Source organism: Rhinoraja longicauda, chromosome 8 (genome assembly GCF_053455715.1).
Source record: "Rhinoraja longicauda isolate Sanriku21f chromosome 8, sRhiLon1.1, whole genome shotgun sequence".
In the NCBI taxonomy this organism is placed as follows: domain Eukaryota; kingdom Metazoa; phylum Chordata; class Chondrichthyes; order Rajiformes; family Arhynchobatidae; genus Rhinoraja; species Rhinoraja longicauda.
Genome location: NC_135960.1, coordinates 45,601,124 through 45,625,354, shown reverse-complemented (window position 1 = coordinate 45,625,354; position 24,231 = coordinate 45,601,124). Strand labels below are relative to the sequence as shown.

Genomic DNA, 24,231 nt, shown 5'->3' with positions numbered 1-24,231 from the left:
CATCCTAGTTCATGGGAGTTCTGTTCAGAAGTCTAGAATAAGATTATTGACATGCTAAGTTTTTCAAAATATGAACAAATTGATTTAAGCCATTGCTCTGCCTAACGGTAGGGAGATGTCGGAGATGGTCCAAGTATATTTAAGAGCAGGGCAATCCCTGTTCCAGGGATACACTGGCCCAATCCCCGAACTCTACCTCCGCTACATTGACGACTGCATTAGTCCTACCTCTTGTACCCATGCAGAACTCACTGATTTCATCAATTTCACCACTAATTTCCATCCTGCTCGTAAATATACTTGGACCATCTCTGAAATCTCCTTACCATTTCTGGATCTCACCATCTTCATCTCAGGAGACAGACTAGTGACCGACATCTACTACAAACCCACTGACTCCCATAGCTATCTTGACTACACTTCTTCCCACCCCATTTCCTGTAAAAACTATCCCCTACTCCCAATTCCTCCATCTGCGCCCAGGATGCAGTGTTTCATACTAGGGCAAGGAGATGTCCACATTCTTTAGGAAACGGGGGTTCCCCTCTTCCATTATAGACGAGGCTCTCACTAGGGTCTCCTCAATATCCCGCAGCTCCGCTCTTGCTCCCCCTCCCACCATTCGAAACAAGGATAGAGTTCCCCTTGTTCTCACCTTCCACCCCATCAGCCGTTGCATACAACAAATTATCCTCCAACATTTCCACCACCTCTAACGGGATCCCACTACTGGCCATATCTTCCCATCTCCACCCCTTTCTGCTTTCCGCAGAGACCGTTCCCTCCGTAACCCCCTGGTCCACTCGTCCCTACCCACCCAAACCACACCCTCCCCAGGTACTTTCCCCTACAACCGCAGGAGATGCAACACCTGTCCCTTTACCTCCCCCCTCGACTCCATCCAAGGACCCAAACAGTCTTTCCAGGTGAGGCAGAGGTTCACCTGCACCTCCTCCAACCTCATCTATTGTATCCGCTGTTCCAGATGTCAACTTCTCTACATCGGTGAGACCAAGTGCAGGCTCAAAACCTCCGCTCAGTCCATCTCAACCAACCTGATCTCCCGGTGGCTCAGCACTTCAACTCCCCCCTCCCATTCCCAATCTGACCTTTCTGTCCTGGGCCCCCTCCATTGTCAGAGTGAGGCCCAGCGCAAATTGGAGAAACAGCACCTCATATTTCGCTTGGGCAGTTTCCACCCCGGCGGTATGAACATTGACTTCTCTAACTTCAGGTAGTGCCTACTTCCCCTCTCTATCCCCTCCCCCTTCCTCGTTCTCCCACTAGTCTTCCTGCCTCCCACTACATCTTTGCCCTGCCCCCTCCCCTGACCGTCACCCAAGCCTTCTCTCCCAAGATGCTGCCTGACCCACTGAGTTACTCCAGCATTTTGTGTCTACCATTGATCTAAACCAGCATCTGCAGTTTATTTCCTACTCCCTTCTATTGATTCCATTTATACCTCATGCTGCATCGGCATAATCAAGATAGACACAAAAAGCTGGAGTAACACAGCGGGACAGGCAGCATCTCTGGAGAGAAGGAATGGGTGATGTTTCGGGTTGAGACCTTCTTCAGGCATAATCAAGAATGAGTTGCACCCTGGCCACTCTCTCTTCTCCCCTCTCCCATCAGGCAAAAGGTATAGAAGTGTGAAAACGTACACCACCAAATTCAGGGACAGTTTCTTCCCAGCTGTTATGAGGCAACTGAATCATCTTACCACAACCAGAGAGCAGCACTAAACTACGATCTATCTCTTTGATAACCCTCGGACTATCCTTGATTGGACTCTGCTGGCTTTACCTTGCACTAAACGTTATTCCCTTATCACATATCTAGACACTGTAATGGCTCAATTGTAATTATGTATTGTCTTTCTGATGACTGGTTAGCATGCAACAAAAGCTTTCCACTGTACTCGGTACTCGTGACAATTAACTAAACTAAACTATTTGTATTTAAAGTGCTCTGAGGGGATAGACAATAGACAATAGGTGCAGGAGGAGGCCATTCGGCCCTTCGAGCCAGCACCGCCATTCAATGTGATCATGGCTGATCATTCTCAATCAGTACCCCGTTCCTGCCTTCTCCCCATACCCCCTGACTCCGCTATCCTTAAGAGCTCTATCTAGCTCTCTCTTGAATGCATTCAGAGAATTGGCCTCCACTGCCTTCTGAGGCAGAGAATTCCACAGATTCACAACTCTCTGACTAAAAAAGTATTTCCTCATCTCAGTTCTAAATGGCCTACCCCTTATTCTTAAACTGTGGCCCCTTGTTCTGGACTCCCCCAACATTGGGAACATGTTTCCTGCCTCTAACGTGTCCGGATGGTGGAGGAGTGGAAATAGCTGGATCGGTTTTACATTGGGCCACTGTTGACAAGACAGATCAAATGTCTTCTTCTAGGCTATGAAGAATTTCTTACTGGAAATTGTCAAATGAATTTTCAAAGATAGAGCTTTGCTTGCTCATCCCCTAATTGACTGTGACATTTAGTAATCTGTTGACAGAAGGTAGCCTCCACTATTAATAACAAAAGAAAATACACAATTTCCTGAGCATATAAGTGAGAATAAATAAAGATGTAAATAAGTCAAAATAGTTTTGCTTTGTAAACATGATAGAGGGTACAGGAGCAAAGAAGTAATGATAAATGTGTGCAAGACAATATTTAAGTCACACTCCACAGGAAAGGTGTGCAGTTTAAATGCTTCTTTATAGGAGGCACATGGAAGTGATAGACACGTACAGTGCAGATTCAGTAGGGTTTTGTTCGGATTTTTAAAAAGTTCTCATGAGACACATGGAACACAGGGCTTAACTTGAACTGTTCAGAAAGACAAAAATGGTTGATTCAAAGTTGTCAAAATTACTTATTTGAAAGGATGAATAGAGAAAAACTAGCATCTGGTTGAGGGTGTATTGGCAAGAGTCATCAATTTTAAAATATCAGACGGATGAGAGAAGTTAGAATTTTTTAGTACACAAAATGTTGGATTGCAGATGTCTTTGTTCCAGAGAATACTTCACACTGTGGTAGTCGCACTATTAAAGTTGACCTATTGAGTCTACACCGACCATCAATCACCCTTTCATACTAGTTCTATATTATCCCACTTTCTCATCCACTCCCAACACATTACAGACTGAACCCTACACATTACATATGTTATAAAGACTGAACCAAAGATAAAGCCAGCACTCGTGAAAGATAGAAACTTGGTTGGACTGCTTGCAAATTCTCCAGCAAAGAGCTGCCACTTCCATAATATCCTGCACATTAGCAAAAGTTGAAGAGTGGAATTTCAAATGAGAAGTTTGGAAGACCGAGCTTCCCCATTTGGTGCTGAGGTTTCACAACCATTTGTTGCTGACGATCCCCAAGGTTTGTGCAATCAGTGGCCATTAAAACAATGATGGCTACTGTGACGTAGTTGTTTCTAGCACGATATCATACAACATTTGAATTAAGAGCACAAAGTGTTCCATTTCTGACCACATCGATGAAACTCTGATGCCACAAATTTGACTTGATTTTCCTGTTTTTGAACAAGGAAGCTTCAGTCGCTTGTCATTTCTCCCAACTGCACCAACTCTGAATGTCACAAGGAAAATTCCATAGCCTGCCATTTGTTTTGTTCTTTTAAATATATAGTTCATCATACCAATTCATGATATTAGTGCTTCATCCATACATGGTCACATCTAATATTATATATGTACTTGTCCACCACCAATTTTCTGACACCCCTGGTTCCAGAGCCTTCCTGGATTATCTGTTTTGCCGGATCAACAGACATTACGGCCTCTGAGAGGGGTCCAAAGGTGCCAACCTGCAGTGAGCCATGGAAATCGGCTATGCCTCCGACCGGGATGGAGTTCCAGATCCCCAGCTGGAGGGGGCAAATTCGACCCGCTGATCAGCCACGGAAGGCCCGATGAGGTGAAATCGGCCACCTCACTTGGCCTAGGCACCACATTTTCGGGGGGGATTTCGAGGGGGGAATTTCAAGTGCGCTCTCGTATTTTTGTCTGGATTAAAGGTGGTGCCGGACCATTAGTGGACCTGTGTAAGAATATTGTTCACGCTAATAAATTATTTCCCTCTGTTATCAGACTACTGAATGATCATCCCATAAGCTAGAATGTAGTGCCAATCTTCCAACCTACCTCATTGCAAAAGTTGGACTTTTTGTCTGTAACTGTAATGCTACAAAGCCGTAACACTATATTCCGCACTGGAATTTTCCCCTTTGCTCTACCTGTTGTACTTGTTGATAAGTGTAAGAAGGAACTGCAGATGCTGGTTTAAACCAAAGATGGACACAAAAAGCTGGAGTAACTCAGTGGGACAGGAGAAAAGGAACGGGTGACGTTTCGGGTCGAGACCCTTCTTCAGATGTCTGAAGAGTCCTGAACTGAAACATTAACTATCTATGTCCTCCAGAGATGCTATCTGATTCACTGACTTACTCCAACACTTTGTGTTCTTCTTTGTGTTCTACTATAGAACTTGTTTATGGCTTGATTGTACTCAAGTATAGCATGATTTGATTTGACTGGATGGCATGCAAAAAAATGCTTTTCACTATCTCAGTATACATAATCATAGAGTTGTAGAATCATACAGAGTGGAAATAGGCCCACGCCAACTAACATGCCCCATCTACACTTGTCCCATCTACACTGCCTGTGTTAACATGACATGACATTGATAAACCAATAACAATATGCAAATTCTGAATTCATTCACTATTAACACATATTTGAGGATCGTATAGTCTGGTATGCAGCCAATAAAGGAGTCTAAATGGAATTGTGATTATGTCTATACTTTCCTTGATGTAAACTTGTCATGAAAAGAAAAGTTAAGTATGAAGACACGTTATTTATTGGCTTAAGACCACAACCAGGGCCTCCGCAATGGCCATGCCAGAAGTAACGAACAGTTAGTTATTAATGGGGTTATAGTCATGCACTCCCACTAATCCCTTGTCAATTTGTACGGTAACAAAAAGGACAAATATTAGTATCAGTCATACAATGTATTTTGATGACTAGAGGGCTGACCCTCAGATCCCCTTTAAACTTTTCCCCTTTCACCTTAAAACTATGGCTTCTAGTATTTGACATGATAGTTATTATTTAACCAGTGTTTAACCAACGTTTAAGAAACATTTAGACGGGTACATGATTACAATACATCTTTATTGTCATTGTACAGGGGTACAACGAGATTGTTAATGCGACTTCCATATGATGCAATAAATGAATTAGCTAATCAACTGAAATTTAGACAACCCAGAGAAACAAAATTAGAAACAGTTAAAACAGAATAAAGTGCAAATAGGTCTGTGCCGGGTCGGTGTGCGACGTGACCATCCGACTCAGCAGGACCGTTCAGAGCAGCTATGGCCCTGGGGATGAAGCTGTTCCTGAGTCTGGAGGTGCGGGCGTAGATCTGGAGGCATCTGGAGGCCTTGTAGCGTCTGCCCGATGGTAGAAGTTCGAACAGGCTATTGCAGGGGTGTGAGGAGTCTTTATGAATGCTGGTGGCTTTCCTGAGGCATCGTGTATTGTAGATGCCCTCCAAAGCTGGTAGCTGTGTCCCGATAATCTTCTGAGCTCTGTAGACTACCCGCTGAAGAGTCCTCTCTGCCTCCGTGCAGCTGAGATACCACACAGGGATGCCATGCGTTAGGATGCTCTCTATGATTAGGATATAGGCCAAACACAGGCAGGTGGGATGAATGTAGATGGGGCATGTTGGTCGGCGTGGACAAGTTGGGACGAATGGCCGGTTTCTGTGCTCTTTGACTCCATCACAATGTATTTAAGCTTCAATCAACTTACAGAGCATGGGCATGAGTCTTGCAATAGTATAAAAAACCTTTACATCTCCTTTAAACGTTTCACCTTAAAACTATGCCCTCTAGTCATTGATATTTCCACAACAATAATAATGGCCTGATTAAGAAGGTTTGTAAGGAAATTGGCAGAGTAGATTTTAGGCTTTAGACAGCACGGAAATAGGCCCATTAGCCCACACAGTCCACACCGACCAACGATTACCCCGTACATTTAACTATCCTACACACGAGGGATAATGAACAACTTACAGAAGCAAATTAACCTACAAACCTGCACATCTTTCGAGTGTGGGAGAAAACTGGAGTACCCAGAGAAAACCCTCATGGTCACAGGGAGGACGTGCAAACTCCATTCAGTCAGCACCCGAGGTCATGATCGAACCCGGGTATCTGGCGTTGTGGGGCACCAACTCTTCCGCTACACCACTGTGCCCCACAAAAGTAAACAAGGGGACATCGGACGGTATGCACAAACATGGAATACAGGGCGATAACTCAAGTGGAAAGAGTACTTGTAAACTGACTAATAATGAAGAGAGCACAAACCGTGATCACAGGTCTTTCCATTTCAATATCAACACTAATGTGCTTAATTAAAACAATAACCATTCTTATAAGGGAGGGAAAATCAAACCCACTTATTATCTGGAGCAAAATATGTTCCTCTCTTTTCATGGTGTTTAAATCATATCTTTAAGCAATCAAATGAGAGAACAGTGAATAAAGAAGATACATAACACATTGCATTATTATTTGGTGGTTCTGCTACAGATTCTGTTGACAGGTTTAATATCTTTTGATTTTAATTTGCACCTTCTTTCTCAAATCAAGACTTTTTGTATTAAATTTAATTACAGAGTATTGACTCCCCCTTCAGTTCAAGTGTTCTTTCATTGTTCGAAGGATTGATTGTATTTGACATGTAACTATAGATTAATTCAGATTTCATTTTCTTCATCTGGTTAGGACAGGAGATGCTGCTGGATTTATATAATCTGTGCAGCTGGATGACAGTTGTGCGACTCTACTTGCAATATTGATTTTTGTGTTTTTCTGAAATAAGCTTGTATTGAGTTTTACAATTCTGATTTTCAAAGTGTCAGCAAAATTATAATTTAACTATGATGTGTTACTGTTTTATCTCAGTTGTTTAGTCTTCTTTCTCCCTTATTGATTCTTATATGAATGAGTTCAAAATGTAGATTGTCAACTAACCCATACGTAACTTTATGAACTTGTTGTAAAATCAAAAACTACTGGAAATGTTCAGCTCAACAAGCAACATCTGAGGAAGAGTGGACTTAAGGAACTGCAGATGCAGGAATCTTGAGCAAAAAAACTCAAAGTGCTGGAGTAACTCAGTGGATCAGGCAGCATCTCTTAAGAACATTGATAGGTGATGTTTTGGGTTCATTTGACAGATAAGCAAGTTAAATACACAGAGTCATTGAGTCTCACAGCATGGAAACAGGCCCTTCGGCCCAGCTTGCCCATGCAGACCAATTTACACTAGTCCCAACTGCCCGCATTTGGTCCATATCCTTCTAAACCTTGGATAGACATAAATGCTGGAGTAACTCAGCGGGTCAGGCAACAGCGGGTTTCGAATCGGAACCCTCCTTCAAATGTTCTGACCCGAAACGTCATCTATTCCTTTTCTCCAGAGATGCTGCCTGACCTGCTGAGTTACTCCAGCATTTTGTGTCTATCTTTGGTATAAACCAGCCTCTGCAGTTTCTACCTACATATTCCCATTAAATCTTTCCTATCCATAGCAAAGGTAAGAATCTGGAGTTAAGCTTCATTATCTAAATTTCTATTTTCATGGAGAATTTTAACAGGAGTTTTTGATTATAATGGTTTCAATTCAATTCCGATGAATTGGGCTGAAAGACCAGTTTCTGTGCTGTATAATTCTATGATTCAATGCAGGCCATTAAAAATTGTTTCTGTAAGTAGAAAACTTCTTACGATTTGGACGTTGAGTGGGTTAACTAAAACTAGTGATATCAGTCATTACGGCATCCTGGAGTTTGTATATTACATCAGAAGGGTGGAGACTGAAATGAAAAAAGAGTGCGATCACACATGGCTGCTTTTTTATTTCCTAACATGCTGGTAGCTTTGGGGGGGGCATTTCAAATGTTGTGAGGAAGAAGCCTGTTGATGAAACAAAGAAGAAGTGTGTGGAGGTCGTCAATGAGGTCACCAGAGGGAGCGTGTTGCTATGCACGTGGTTTAATACCAAAACCAGTTCAATATCCTCGGCCGTTGAGGAAGTGTGAGTATAGTGGAAACGTCAGAGGCATCCTGATATTTATATCACCTCCATTTTCTCACTCTCTTCCCTCAACTCCATTTCACTTTTGTCTTTGGGGTACCGCAACACATTGATTATGCTGGAGTGGGATCCAGTGGTTTGTACTTATTATCCAGGGAAATTCGTTCAAATATCACCACGGTAGCTGGGAAATAAATTTTAGTGAATCAAATATTTTGAATTAAAAAATTTTTTTTAATCCATAATGATAACCCAAGAAATTATCAGATTGTCAGAAAAATTTAACAGGAAATTTATGAGAGAACAGGAAGACGGGCAAGAGGGACTAGCTTAGATGGGGCACGTTGGTTCGCAAGGGTATGTTGGGCCGAAGGGCCTGTTTCCACGCTGTATGTCTCTATGACACTATGAAGTAGTTCGAAAGTCAAGAGTGTTTTATTGTCATATGTCCCAAAATGGCACAATGATGTTCTTACTTGGAGCAGAACAACAGGTGGCTTCATAACCCGCTTTTTTCACAGTGGCTATAGAAGAAGAAAGACAGTGCTGGGAAGTTTGTACCATTTTGAAGCATTTGTAAAGTGGACATCACTATGGGGAAAAGTGAAATTATGAGACACTAAGAGAGCAAGACTCATCAGCAAGCTTCCAAAATGAGTGAGGATCTGGCTAAATCACAACCTGGAATCCAGACGTTCTTTCAGTCTTCATCAAGTTTGTTTTCTAAAATGGAAATAAAGATATGTAGTTTCTTGGATGAAAACAATCTTCCAATATCTCTCAGATCTGCTTGCATTGCTGAGGAGTTTATTTCCCTGTGTTACTTTAGGTAAACAGAAAGCAACCAACACAATCAGACACGTGCTAGGCTTTCATTACATGAAAGAGGTTGAGCAACTGAAAGGTCACAAATTTTCATTAATCATCGATGAGACAACGAACAAGTCAACAAAGAGTCAAATGGCTGCAATTGGAACATACTTTGATGCAGAAAGCTTCAAAATACTGTATTTATTGATCTCATTGATCTGCCAAATGGAAAGGCAGATACCATCTACAATGCAGTTATTCAGTGTTTGCAGGAAAAACATATTCCAATGGAGAATGTAATAGGATTTTGTGCTGACACATGCAATGTTATGTTTGGAGTCCATCATTCAGTTTCTCAGCTGCTTCGAAAGCATCACCCCTGGATCATGCCAATCAAATGCTCGTGTCATTTAATTCATCTGTGTGCGTCTCATGCTTTGTTGAAGCTACCAAAGTCACTGGAGGACTTGTGCAGGAACATTTACTCTCATTTCCGCATGTCCTCACAATGGTGTGATGCTTTCAGAGAATTCCAGGATTTCTTTGACACAGACAATCATAATATCCTCAGGGCAGGACAAACCAGGAGGCTTTCAATGAAAATGTGCATAGACCGAATACTAGAACAGTATGAAGCTCTAAAACTCTACTTCCAAGGAGTTGCAATTGAAGATTCTACACATACAAATGACTCAATCCTGAAGAGCCTGACCAGTATGTTCACATTGGCATACCTTGAGTTTATGTCATATAACCTTGGCAGGCTCACTTCATTCAATAAACTCTTCCAGAGTGAGATTCCTCTTCTGCATGTTCTCAAACATGAAGTTTCACAGTTGTTGGTGGGTCTTTCATCAGATTTTATGGAGCTGTCACATGTCAGAATGTGTGACCCCTTAAAACTCAATGTGAATGATGAAGAACATCACATACCACTATGTAAAGTGTACACTGGGGTGAAGGCCTCAAGCACAATTCAAAGTATTAGTGACAATGTTGGGGCAAACTACCCAGACATTACATTGTTCCAGAATCACTACAAGCAGTTTCTCATGGAATGTGTGAAACAGATCCAGCAATCTTCAGGAACTGGATTTCCGGCAATGTCTAAACCCAGCAGTTGCATACAATCTGACTATACCATCCTCGGCACAATTGTACCAAAAAACTGCTATACCTGGAGGAAGTTGCATCAGTTCAAGATGTTGACATGGAATGGAGGACACACTCCATGCACCCCACTTTGAATGACAGTTTGTCAGTACAGGAGTATTGGAGAGGAGTGTTCACACAGAAAGATAGATGCCTGTGGATACCAAGTGCACCCAAATTTGAGCAAAATAATCAGTGTGTTGCTGTCATTTCCTTTCTCAAATGCTGCCGTTGGAAGGGTTTTCAGCCAACTCAAACTGATAAAGAATGACCACAGGACAAATCCAAGCGAGCTTGCTTGGACTGCTGTTAACAAAACTAACATTTCAGAAGAAAGGGCAACAGCAAGCTGCACAGTTGGATCCTTGCAAGGACATGCTCAAACTATATGCCAAGATGCAGGCTAATGCAAATAATGCAGAGGCAGCTGAACTTCACAGGAAATTCATGGCTGAGTTCTGCTAGTAAAATGGTAAGTTATGAAATGTATTCTTTTTTCAGTTCATCTTTCATCCATCCAAAGTTAATTTCTGGGTACATATACTGTACAGTAGCTGCATGTTGCAGTCTGAACCAAAGACCAGTAAAGAGACTGAAGTGAACATAGTCAATGACCTTTGTTGTATTGAGTTCTTTGTGACACTGTATTCCAGGCACACACTGCACTGGACAGACAATATGCATACCATGCAGGCTAGGCTACATCATATATGTGCACAGTGCATAATGCCTTGCATAACACTGTACAAGTGAGTAACAGAAGCAGGCAGATATGGTGTAGTTACATAGATCTGTTTTGCCTTGTTCCTGTTTGGGTTGCGAAAGAAAAACAACAAATAGCATGCAGGAAGCATTTTTGAATATTTCAGGAAATACCATCAAATTCCAGGATATTTGGGATTCTATTTAAGGATTTTTTTTTTGTGATGTGGAAGCACTGACCTACACTGCCTCCTTGGCTGCTTCCCCACCGGACCAACTGTCGCCACAGCCGGCCCACACAGCTTCCTTGGCTGCTTCGAGGCCACACATGCTGCCACCGCCGACACTTACTTGTACTCCGGCCGCCCACGGGCTGCGACCATCGACTCCGCCGATCCTCGCCTCTCCCCCAGCAGGCCGGGGCTGACAACTCCCTGGATTTCAGGCCCTCTCCAGACCTAGAGACCAAAGAAGGCTCTCCACCCGAAACGTCATCTATCCATGTTCTCCAAAGATGCAGCCTGACCTGCTGAGTTGCTCCAGCACTTAGTGTCCTTTTGTGTATTAACCAGCACCTGCTTTTCTTTGTTTCCACCACTTATACAATGAGAATTCATTATTCGGTAATTCCTTTTTTATTTATAGTAGACAATCTGCAATAATGGTCACCATTGACCTCTCCTGTGGTTCGTTATAACGAGGATTTGCTGTAGTTACTTTTCAAGTTGGTTTTGTGAAAAGCATGGTTTGCATGCCCTGGGTTGAATGGCAGGTTGATGGGCGCCCAAGTTGAGTTGTAGGGTGCCCATGTCAAGTTGGAGGGTGTCCACATTGAGTGCTGGGTTGGAGAGTGCTTGCTTTGAGTGGTGAGTTAGAGGGGTCCCATGTTGAACAGTGCCTAGGTGGAGTCGTGGGCTAGAAGACACCCCAGGAGTGGTGGGTTAGAGATGAGTATGTGGAGCAGTGGGTGACGAGATGCCTGGGTTAAAGGGAGCCCATGTTGGGTGTGACCAGGTTGTCATGAGTTGGAGAATGCCTGTGTTGAATTGTGGGTTGGAGGTAGCCTACATTGAGCGGGGCCCCGTGTTGAGTGGTGGGCATGAGGGTGCCCTGGTTGAGTGGTGAGTTGGAAGGTGCCTGTGTTGCTGAAGGTTGGAGGGTGACTGTGTTGAAGTGGGTTGGTGGATGCCCAGGTTAGAAGGTGCCCATGTTGGGTGGTGCCCTAGTTAAGTGGTGGCCAGGAGGGTGCCCACATTGAGGGTGCCCATATCGAGTGGTAACGCTAAGGTTGGCAAAGGGGTGTCCATGTTGAGGTGGGTCAGAGGAAGCCCATGTTGAGTGGTGCCTGGGTCGAGCGGTGGGCTGGTGGGAGCCCGGGTTAGAGGGAGCCCATGTTGTGAGGTGGGTTGAGGAGTGCTCGAATTAAAGGGAGCCCATGTTGAGCAGTGGACTGGAGGGAGCCCTTGTTAAAGGAAGCCCATGTTGAGTTGCACAGGTAGAATGGTGGGTTGTAGTGCCCAAGTTAGAGAGAGACCATGTTGAGCTGTGGGTTGTTGAGTGCCTGGATTATAGGGAGCCCATGTAGGCTAGAGGGAACCCATGTTGAGAAATGCCTGGGTGGAGCAGTGGGCTGGAAGGAGCCCAGGTTAGAGGGGGGCCACGTTGAGCGGTGGGGCTGGAGGATGCCCAGGTTAGAGGGAGACCATGTTGAGCGGTGGGCAGGAGGATGCCCGGGTTAGAGGGAGACCATGTTGAGCGGTGGGTTGTAGTTCCAGGATTAAAGGGAGCCCATGTTGAGCAGTGGGATGGAGGGAGCCCATGGTAAGTGGTGCCCAAGTAGAATGGTGGGTTGTAGTGCCCAGATTGGAGTGAGCCCATGTTGAGGTAGCCCATGTTGAGCGGTGGGCAGGAGGGAGCCTGGGTTAGAGGTAGCCCATGTTGAGCGGTGGGCAGGAGGGAGCCCATGTTGAGGTAGCCCATGTTGAGCGGTGGGCAGGAGGGAGCATGGGTTAGAGGTAGCCCATGTTGAGCAGTGGGCAGGAGGGAGCCCAGGTTAGAGGTAGCCCATGTTGAGCGGTGGGCAGGAGGGAGCCCAGGTTAGAGGTAGCCCATGTTGAGCAGTAGGCAGGAGGGAGCATGGGTTAGAGGTAGCCCATGTTGAGTGGTGGGTTGAAGGGTGCCCATGTTAGAGGTAGCCCATGTTGAGCGGTGGGCAGGAGGGAGCCCAGGTTAGAGGTAGCCCATGTTGAACGGTGGGCAGGAGGTAGCCCATGTTAGAGGTAGCCCATGTTGAGCGGTGGGCAGGAGGGAGCCCATGCTAGAGGTAGCCCATGTTGAGCGGTGGGCAGGAGAGAGCCCATGTTGAGCGCTGGGTTGAAGGGTGCCCATGTTAGACTAGCCCATGTTGAGCGGTGGGCAGGAGGGAGCCCATGTTAGAGTAGCCCATGTTGAGCGGTGGGCAGGAGGGAGCCCATGTTGAGCGGTGGGCAGGAGGGAGCCCATGTTAGAGTAGCCCATGTTGAGCGGTGGGCAGGAGGGAACCCATGTTAGAGTAGCCCATGTTGAGCGGTGGGTTGAAGGGTGCCTAGGATGAGTGGTGCCCGTTCAGTGGTGGGCAGGATGCCCGTGTTGAGCGGTTGAGTGGAGGGGGCTCAGGGTAGAGGGAGTCCATGATGAGGTGATGCCCGTGTTGAGGGGAGGGTGAGGGGGGCGCGGCCCGGCTCCGAGTCCCGGACGGCCGGACGGGGCGGCGGAAGTGGGCCCAGGCCCAGCCCAGCCCGGGGATTCCCCGGCCGGGAATTTCCGAGCCACCCCGGCCTCCGCCCGCAGCCAATGAGCGGCGCCGCCCAACCTGCAGCGCAGCGGTGGTGTCGGGCCGGGACTGCACTGGGGGACGAGTGCTGGGCCTGAGGGAGCTGAGCTGAGCCGAGCCGGCACTGGGGGGGGGGCGAGGCAGGGGACTGCGAGACCGGGGCCTGGGCTTGGGCCTAACCGAGCTGTGTCAGTCAGTCTGTCCGGCGGGAGGGCAGGGCCAGGTTTCTCCCCGCTGCTGGGGCTCGGCTGACGGGCTGAGGCCTAGGGAAGGTGGCCGGGCCGGGCCGGGCCGGGAGCGGCTCCCTGGGGAGGGGAGTGGAGGGAGCAGCACCGTTACACCACGACTGCCCTGCGACCATCCCTGGGCCTGGCTGCAACCTGCCTGCTGGTGAGTTTACAAACTGCTTTTTCCTGTGTTTTACTGCGTGAGCACCACAGTTTGTGGAGCATCATCACAGCCCCCCCCCCGCCCCCGCCCGCTGTGTGTGTGTGTAGTCAGTTTAGTCAACTTTACATCGACAAGTGTAGGTGGAAAGTTCACTAAAACGACATCAGGCTCAAGGAACTGTGATCCCTATAAAACTGCTTTCTCCCGAGTGTTTTTACTGTGTAAATGGGTCTATAAAGTGTAGGTGGAAAATTCACTAGAAGTGACAACTGTGATCCTTTACAAACTGCTTTCTCCTGAGTGTTTTACTGTATGAAGGATCTATGAAGTGATGGTGGAGAGTTCACAAAAATGTCTCGACCCGAAACGTCACTGATTCCCTTTCCATGTTTTGTAATCAATCCATTACGAAGTATTAAGCCTGAAGAGGGGTCTCGACCCGAAACGTCACCCATTCCTTCTCTCCCGAGATGCTGCCTGACCTGCTGAGTTACTCCAGCATTTTGTGAATAAATCGATTTGTACCAGCATCTGCGGTTATTTTCTTATACGAAGTATTAGGTGAACCACAAAGCATTTATTAAAACCCATACAGGGTGAACAATAAATAATGTTGCACTCCTCCTATCAATTTACAGACTACTAAACTAAAGGGACCAGCAGGCTGTTGTCAGTGGCTGCAATCCTACTCAAATCCCGGACTGGATTGCATGGTGGAATGTGTATCATGCATAAGATATGTGGTGAAGGTCATATTGACAGAGATAAATATGGTTGATCTACACCAGTGATGCTGCCTGACCCGCTGAGTACTCCAGCTTTTTGTGCCTATCTTCACTAAAACGACAACAGGCACAGAGAGCTGTAATCCATTACAAACTATTTTCTCCTGGTTTTTATTTACTGTGTAAAAAATCTACAAAGTGTAGGTGGAAAGTTCACTGAAATGATAACAGGCTCAAGGAACTGTGATCCTTTACAAACTGCTTTCTCCTGTGTTTTTTCTGCGTAAGCATCACAGTTTGTAGAGCATCATCACAGATCCCCATGTGTGTAGTCATTTCAATCAACTTTTTTATCGACAAGTGTAGGTGGAAAGTTCACTGAAATGACAACAGGCACAGGGACCTGTGATGCTTTACAAACTGCTTTCTCCTGAGTGGTTTTACTGTGTAATTGATCTATGAAGTGTAGGTGGAAATTATAACTGGCACGAGGAATTGTAATCCTTTACAAACTACTTTCTGCTGAGTTTTTACTGTGGGAGCAATGGAGTTTGTAGAGCATCACAGCTCCTTGCGTCTGTAGTCACTTTAGTCAAATTTTCATCTACAAGTGTAGGTATAAAGTTAACTAAAGTATCTACAGTCACAGGGAACTGTGATCACAGTTCCTTGGGTAGGTAGTCATTTCAGTTAGTTTTCCACCTACATTTCATAGAGCTAGCAGTCTGTATGCACCACAGTTTGTAAAGTATCACAGTCCTTTGAGACTGTTGTCATTTTAGTTAACTGACCTATCTACCCCATTGGAGACCTAATCTACCTCATTGGAGACCTTTGACCTGACCTATCTACCTCATTGGAAAGTTAATTAAAATGACTACAGATACAAGAGACTGCAGCAGCTAAACTGATGGGCGGAGTATCAAGAGTATAATACCGTAGATGCTGGATGTCTGAAATTAAACGTGCTCAGGTTGGGCAACACCTGGGAGAGAGAAACGGGTCAGGTCATCGAATAATGGAAAGGCAAGGCTAGCAGGAAAAGAGGAGCATCAAAGGAAAAGTATGATGAAGGGCGTGAGATCAGTTGACAAATGAGGTGGTGGAACTTGGTCAGAGAGAATGGTCAAGATTCATAACTTCGTAAGTTCATACATTATACGTTATAGGAGCAGAATTAAACCATTCAGGCCATCAAGTCTACTCTGCCATTCAATCATGACTGATCTATTTTTCCCTCTCACCCCCATTCACCTACCTTCTCCCCATAACTCCTGACACCCTTAATAATCAAGCATCTGTCATTCTCCACCTTAAAAATAACCAATATCTTGGCCTCCACAGCTGTCTGCGGCAATGGATTTCACAGATTCTCCACCCTCTGACTAAAGAAATTCCTCCTCATCTTTCTAAAGACATTTTATTCTGTCCTTTTATTCTGAGGAGATGGCCTCTGGTCCTAGACTCTCTCACTAGTGGGAACATCCTCTCCACATCCACTCTATCCAGGCCATTCACTATTATGTTGGCTGTTTTTCCAAAGCAGTGTGAGGTGTAGATGGAGTCAATAGTGGAGGTCTGATCTGCGTGATGGACTGGGCTACATCTACAACTCACTGCAATTTCTTATGGTCTTAGGCAGAGCTGTTCCCAAACCAACCTATGAAGCAACCTGACAGTATACCTTCTACGGTGCATCTGTTGACGTTTGTAAGAGTCACTGGAGACATGCTCAATTTCTTCAGTCGCCTCAGGAAATAGAGGCGTTAGTGTGCCTTCTTGGCTGTCGAATCAATGTGGTTGGTTCACGACAGATTATTGGCAATATTAACCCCAAGGAACCTAAAGCTCTCAACCATTTCCACTTGATTCTGATTCGGACATGTACTCCACCACGTTTCCTAAAGCCAATAACCACCTCCTTTGTCTTGCTGACATTGAGGAAGAGGTTATTATCATGAGATCATGCCACTATGTTCTCTATCCCCTTCCTGTACTCTTGTCATTGCTCGTTATCTGGCCCACCACAGTGGTGTCGTCTGCAAACGTAGCCAATTTTGGCCATGCAGTTGTGAGCTTGAGTTGGCTTTGATGGAGCCTAGGAGGCTAAAAATTAAGGTTCTAGTGAAATTGGGTTGAACACTGGAGTTACAGGGAAATGAGAGCTTGAATCCACACTTGAGAGTCATACAGCTTGGAAACAAGTCCCTCGGCCAGCTTTCCCACGCGGACCAACATGCCCCATCTACACTAGTCCCACCTGCCTGCATTTGGCCCTTATCCCTCCAAACCTATCCAATCTCTGTACCTGTGTAAATGTTTATTAAATGTTGCGAGAGTACCTGCCTCAACTACCTCCTCCGGAAACTCATTCCATACACCCACCACCCTTCATGTGAAAAGTTACCCCTCGGGTTCCTATTAAATCTTCTCCCGTCACCTTAAACGTATGTCCTCTGGTTGTTGATTTCCCTACTCTGGGCATTAGACTGTGCAATTACTCAATCTATTCCCTTCATGATTTTGATCATCCCTCATCCTCCTGCGCTCCAAGGAATAAACCCCAAGCCAAACCTGGGCCTTCTTGTCCTGGCAACATCCTCGTAAATGTTCTCTGCATCATTTCCAGCTTGATAAGCATCTTTCCTATAACATGGTGATCAGCACAACTAGGTCCCCATGCTCTACAACAAACACTTCCCAGAGCCCTGTCATTCACTGTGCAACATTTAGTGCAATGATACAACATTGAAGTCCAATTAAAGATAGTTGAAAGGTTACCAACGAGGTAGACGGGAGCTAGACACAAAATGTTGTAACTCAGCGGGACAGGCCGTATCTCTCGAGACCCTTCTTCGGACCCAAAATGTCAACCCGAAATGTCATCCATTTCTTCTCTCCAGAGACATTGCCTGTCCCACTGAGTTACTTCAGCATTTTGTGTCTATCTTCAGTGTAAACCAGCATCTGCAGTTCCTTCCCACACAGTTAGGTGGGAGGTCAGGACTGCACTCTAGCTGGTGAGAAATCTGTAAAATTGTTTTTGGATGGGCAGCTATGGCTCCTTTAAATGTAGGGGAAGTGGGTACTGGTGGAGTGCAAGAGAGGACCTCGGCATTCCAGGAGCAATGGTCCCTTTAGGATGCTGAAAGTTGGTGCAGAAGAGGTATCACGCTGGAGGTGTTAGGAGAAGCAGTGGTAATGAAAGCCCTGGATAGAGTGGATGTGGAGAGGATGTTTCCACTAGTGGGAGAGTCTAGGACCAGAAGACACAGCCTCAGAATAAAGCCACAGCCTCGGTTCCTTTAGAATGGAGTTGAGGAGGAAATTCTTTAGCCATTAAATCTGTGGAATTCATTGCCACAGATGGCGCCATTGGGTATTTTTAAAGTGGAGTTGATAGATTCTTGATTAGTTAGGGCATCAAAGATTATGGGGAGAAAGCAAGAGAATGGGGTTGAGAGGAAAAATAGATCGGCCATGATTGAAAGGGTGGAGCAGTCGATGGGCCGAATAGCCTAATTCTGCTCCTATGTCTTTTGGGTGGAGGGTAGGTATGGATGTGGGGAATATTTTGTTCTGATGGTGAAGAAAAGGAATAAAAGCAGGAGTGTGAGAAGTAGAACAGGCATGGTTGTGGGCCATGTTAGCATTAGCAGAGGGGAACCCATCATTGAGAAAAAAAGGAACAACTTATGGAAAAAAAGGAACGACTTATGTGATATGGAAAATGGCTTTGACAGCATCAATGTGGTGGACTAAAATATAATGGAGTCCTTGCAGAAAGTAGAGTAACAAGAAGTGGAGTTCAGTCAGTTGTGGGGAATTTGTAGGTTTACAGAGGATGATAGTCACTCAATTTGCCCCTGTATTGAAAATCAAGAAGTAGGGTAGGGGAGAGATAGGACTGCACCAGGTGCAGGTCCAAGGTAGGTGTAGGTCAGGAACTGGCAGTGAAGGTAATTATGTGTAGGGGAATTTTAATTATTTTTTGACTAAGGGGAAAGTCTAGTGACTGCGACACTCTGTCAACCTAAAAATTCCCCAAACTGCCTGAACTACACTTCTTCCAACTGCTTCTTGCAAGGACTCCTTTCTATTTTGGCCCCTCACATCTGCGCTGACGATGCCTTCTTCCATATCAGCATCTCGAAAGGTAATTAAACTTTCTAATTAGAGTCATAGAGTCAAACAGGCCCTTTGGTTCAACTTGTCCATGCCGACCAAGATGCCCCGTCTAAGCTAGTCCCATTTGTAAGCTTTTGGCCCATATCCCTCTAAACCTTTCCTTTCCATGTATCTGTCCTAGGGTCTTATAAATACCATTCTAGTACTGCCTCAACCACATCCTCTGACAGCTCGTTCCATATACCCACCATTCTCCGAGTTGAAAAGTTGTCCTTCAGGTCCCCTCGTATATTAAACCTATCCCCTCTGGTTTTTGATTTCCCTGCATGATTTTATACACCTCGTAACAATCTTGGAAATCTTCACTGCATTCTTTCCAGCTTAATGACATAATTCAGTGAGGAGAAGAGGAAGCTGTGCTGATATAATCATGAATATAATCATGGGCGGCATGGTGGCGCAGCGGTAGAGTTGCTGCATTACAGTGCTTGCAGTGCCAGAGACCCGGGTTCAATCCCGACTACGGGTGCTGTCTGCACGGAGTTTGTACGTTCTTCCTGTGACCGCGTGGGTTTTCTCCGAGATCTTCACTTTCCTCCCACACTCCAAAGACGTGCACATATGAAGGTAAATTGGCTTGGTAAATGTAAAATTGTCCTTAGTGTGTGTAGGATAGTGTTAATATGCGGGGATTGCTGGTCGGTGCAGACCCGGTGGGCCGAAGGGCCTGTTTCTGCACTGTATTTCTAAATTAAACTACCAGAAAGGAGGTGGGTGGAGTGATGCCGAAGGAGAGGGGCTAGGGCACGGTGGCGCAGTGTTAGAGTTGCTGCCTTACACTCCAAGAAGGGAGGGGGTGGGGGAGGAGGGAGGGAGGGGGTAGAGGGAGCAGGAGAGAGATGGAGGGGGGAGAGAGAGGAGGTTGAGGGGAGGGGGGAAGAAAGGTGAGGTGAAGGGGGTAGGGAGGTGATGTCGATACAGGAAACCTTCCATCTGCATCAGGTATGGCCATAGCCTCAACTTCCCACAACTGTGTTTTTGTTTTGAAGGAGCTGAGTGGAGTGGTGGGAAAGGTTTGTTCAGGGTAAGAACAAGTTGAGCCAGGTAACGGAGGCTGGTCTTGGATTCAGACTGATGTTTGAATCTGTTCAAGGAAGCAGAAAGTCGAGTGTCCTGGTGGGAGATTGTGGATGGACATCAAGAGAAACGTTGCCAGCCGGAGGCAGGAGATGGGAAGTTGCAGTAATGTCGTGGTTATTAATTTATTGGATTGGATTTAATATTTGTGTACTGTATTTACGTGCCTATTAAGCTGCTGCGAGTATAAATTTAATCGGTACATGTGACAATTAAAAGCTTTTGACTTTCAACTCGGTAGTGGGGAAGGGTTTACAGTCAGAAATGATATGGATGTAGTTAAGTGCGTTTTATTGTCATATGCCCCGAAAAGGAACAATGAAATTCTTGCTTGTAGCAGCACAACAGATATGTAAACATAATACCAATAATAAACACCAAGAAAAAAGTTGAGTATATATGAGGGGCGGCACAGTGGTGCAGCAGTGGAGTTGCTGCCTTGCAGCACCCGAGACCTGCGTTCGACCTGACCTGTGGTCCTGTCTGTACGGAGTTTGTACGTTCTCCCTGTAACCGTGTGGATTTTCTCTGGGTGTTCTGGTTTCCAAAGATGTAGACTAATTGGCTTCTATAAATTGTCCCTAATGTGCAGGATAATGCTAGTGTATGGGGTGATCGCTGGTCGGCATGGACTTGGTGAGCCGAAGGGCCTATTTCCGCACTGTATCTCTAAAGTCAAAAGTGCTCCCTGGCTTCCTTCCCCAGCCCCGACCTCATCCCAATATCTTTCTATGAAATGGAGAGACAAGGAACAGTGGAGGGGTTGGTTTACAAAAAAAAGACACAAATGTTGGAGTAATTCAACAGGTCGGGCAGCATCTCTGGAGAACATGGATGGGTGATGTTTCAGCCCACCAAGTCTTGACCTAAAACATCGTTTATCCATCCATGTCCTCCAGAGATGCTGCCTGACTTGCTGTGTTATCCCAGCACGTTGTGACTTTTTTTTTTCATTCTTGGGTCTATTTCTTTCTGCCTTATGGTGAAAGGTGATGAGACTTCAACGATTTAGTGTATTTGTACAGTGTTCTGAAGGTTGAAATGCAATAGTTGATGATAAATATTATTTTTGTGTTGCAGATAATTTTAGACTTGTAATATTGCTTTGGTAAATATGGATAAAAATATTGGAGAGCAGCTCAACAAGGCGTTTGAAGCATACCGCCAGGTTTGTGTGGAGAGGGACAACATCAAGAAATCTTTAGAGCAACGGGTATGTTGTCTGTGAATAGATTATTGTGTACTAAAATTTGGTGTACATTATGTACACTTCAGTGAAAACTCTTACATTATATGCCGTACCTAGATAAGGCTGTTGCCCGTACACGAGCACTACCCTTCACACTGAGGACAATTTACATTTTTTTATCAAAGCCAATTAGCCTACAAACCTGCACATGTTTGGAGTGTGGGAGGAAACTGGGGCTCCCGGAGAAAACCCACGCAGGTCACGGGGAGAACGTACAAACTTCAGAGACTGATGAGGGTCTTAACCTGAAACGCCACCTATCCATGTTCTCCAGGAATGCTGCCTAACTGCTGAGTTACTCAAGCACTGTTTTTTTTGTAAACCAGCATCTGCATTTCCTTGTGTCTCTCTCTAAAAGATAACCAGGCTTTATTTGGAGGAACAGAACATACAAGTATGTGTAATTTGCAAATAGAATCAGAGTAAAGAAAACTTTTTTTCTTGTTCCTGGATACAAAGTGCTCAGGATGTTTGAGGAGTGTGATATCAAATGTATTACAGTGCGAAAAAGAAAGAATGAGGCAGAGAGGTCAAAGAGAGAATCTGTTTAATTATTCTCTAGAACAGCAGAGGGAGCAGTGCACTGCTGAGTGTATTCTATCAGTCGAGGTGTGGGAGAAATACAGAAGAGCAAATATGCTGGAAATTTAGAGGAGCACAAATTAAAGGGATTTTATAATGGAGACTGCACGTTCCTCGATCTAAAACTGAAATAGCACGATTGTTAAGGGCTGAGAGAGAATGAAGAATGTGTAAAATGTGTCCAGGTATTTTTTAAATGTTTTTGGTCCTACAAGGAAGGAGGCGTTATGGGATCTCGTTCTGCAGAATGAGGTAGGTCAAGTTCACCAGGTTTTGGTAGGGGGACATTTGGGAGATGGTAATCATAAACAAATTCAGGTCAGTTGGAGCAATCCAAAGTCAAACTCAGAGAAAGGTCCATTTCAATGGGCTGAGACAATGTGGTCCAGGTAAAACAATAGGCTGTATCTGAGGAAGAGACCATTCAGGTGCATTTGAGGCACATTCCCAGGAGAGGCACAGGGAGAAAAAAACAAATCTGGAGCACTTGGAATTATAATCTGAGTGTTTACACACCTTGTTGCTCTGATTTTATCTTAGATTTCATAAGTGCCTGATCTTTGATCTATTGAGTGCATTATTTTGCCTCCTTGAAAACCATTGCCCCTTCCATCATAGCTAGCAACTGTGATCCCCTCTATGCAGGCAAGGTAGGTGGATGGGGTCAATCAAGGATTTGAAAAGGGAAGAATAATTTGAAAGAAAGAAAAAGCCACAAAAGTGCTGGATTAACTTAGCGGGTCAAGCAGCATCTCTGGAACCTTTCTTCAGACTGATTGCAGTCAAAGGACGAGATCTTGAAGAAAGGTGGGGGCAGGAGAAAACCTGGCAAGTGATAGGTGGATGCAGGTCGGGGGGTTAATATATACTGGTAGAATTCCCGTGCTCTTGCACAGAATCTACATCTAACTCAGAGAGCTAGGTATTCCTCTATTTTATGTCTCATCCAAAAATCACCACCTTTTTATGTACATTGTTTCTTCAGTACTGCACCTTGCCGATATTAGGTGTTCAAATATCCAGAATGGGTCCTGGACCCACAGACGTCTCACTTTACTTCGGAGCACTGTGTCTTGCCAAGTCTAACACATGAATGAAGCTTGTTTATGAGGCATGTTGCAAGATACATGTCTTGTGTCGAGGGAAATTGCTGAAGAGACGGGAAATGTGTTTGGTAATTGCAATATTGCTGATGTGATAATAATTAGGGAACATAGAGGACTGACAAATTCGGGGCATGAGGAACTGCAGATGCTGGTTTACAAAACAGAAGACAAAAAGTACCAGAGTAACTCAGCTGGTCAGGCAACAGCTCTTGACCCAAAATGTCACCTATCCTCGTCTTCCAGATATGATGCCTGATCCGCTGTTCCTCCTGCACTTTGTGTCTTTTTTAGACATATAAATTCATTGTCTTTATCACCAGGTGAATGTTTTATTCATACTTCATTCTCAGTTGCCTTTTATTTCCTTTGCACTCTCAGGAACACTTGGTAGTTGCAAACAGTAGGTTGAAAGAACAGATAAAGGATTATCAGCAAAAGCAAACAGAACTTAAAAACAACATTGAAGAAAAAGATAATCAATTGAGGCTGCTCAGAAAAGAATTGAAGGAGTACACTAAGTCCACAAATATTGAACAACTCCACTGTCGGCCAGCCTTGGAGGTAAGATGTAGAAATAAGATACCAAACAATTCCCTCAAATATCTTTGATAGTAGGCTAGAGGTGACATAGCATGTATCTTCCATAAAGGGAAGGATGGTTTCTTCTTTAAAATCAGTTTTTTTTCTGGAAATGCTGCCCAATGACTCAAGGGACCAAATTGTCCATTGGGTTTTTGCACCATGCTATTATTCTGCTTCATTGCTTGAGGCATACTTTTTGTTTGAGTTTTCTGATTGAAAAATACTAAATGGAAACAGGTCGTGCCCGCTGAGTCCACGCCCACCATTGATCACCCGTTCACACGTTCAAGAGTCAAGAAAGTGTTGTTATCACACAATATGTTCCAAACAGAACAATGAAATTCTCATTTGCAGCAGCACAATAACTGTAAACAATATAATAAATGAAAAAAAATGATATATGTGTGTCTATGTAAACATATACACACAACTTAACTATATACTGAACTATTTTTTGTGTGTGTGTCAGGAGGTCAGGTTCATAGAGGAGATTTTACAGTGGGAAATGTAGAAACAAGGAACTGCAAGTGCTGGTTTACAAAAAGGGCACAAAGTGCTGGAATAACTCAAGGGGTCAGGTACCTATCCATGTTCTCCATGAGGTCACCTATCCATGTTCTCCAGAGATGCTGCCTGACCCGCTGAATACTCGGGTCTCTATTGCTGTGAGGCAGCAGCTGTACCAGCCGTGCCACATTG

At 44.8% G+C, this 24,231-nt stretch overlaps 1 protein-coding gene across 3 annotated transcripts in view; it reads left to right on the top strand.

Annotated features, from left to right (window-relative positions):
• The first annotated feature begins 8,134 nt into the window (after positions 1 to 8,134).
• tank (TRAF family member-associated NFKB activator) overlaps positions 8,135 to 24,231 on the top strand; it is a 46,307-nt gene continuing 30,210 nt past the window's right edge. Inside the window, exons 1-4 of one of the 3 annotated variants that reach the window (XM_078403818.1) lie at positions 13,779 to 14,023; positions 19,257 to 19,503; positions 21,094 to 21,226; positions 23,329 to 23,511. In XM_078403818.1, coding sequence (XP_078259944.1) covers positions 21,128 to 21,226; positions 23,329 to 23,511 — 282 coding nt within the window. In that variant the 5' untranslated portion in view covers positions 13,779 to 14,023; positions 19,257 to 19,503; positions 21,094 to 21,127. Of the gene's footprint in view, positions 8,158 to 13,778; positions 14,024 to 19,256; positions 19,504 to 21,093; positions 21,227 to 23,328; positions 23,512 to 24,231 lie in introns of those variants that run through there. The other 2 variants (XM_078403821.1, XM_078403819.1) reach the window with 2 other exon arrangements.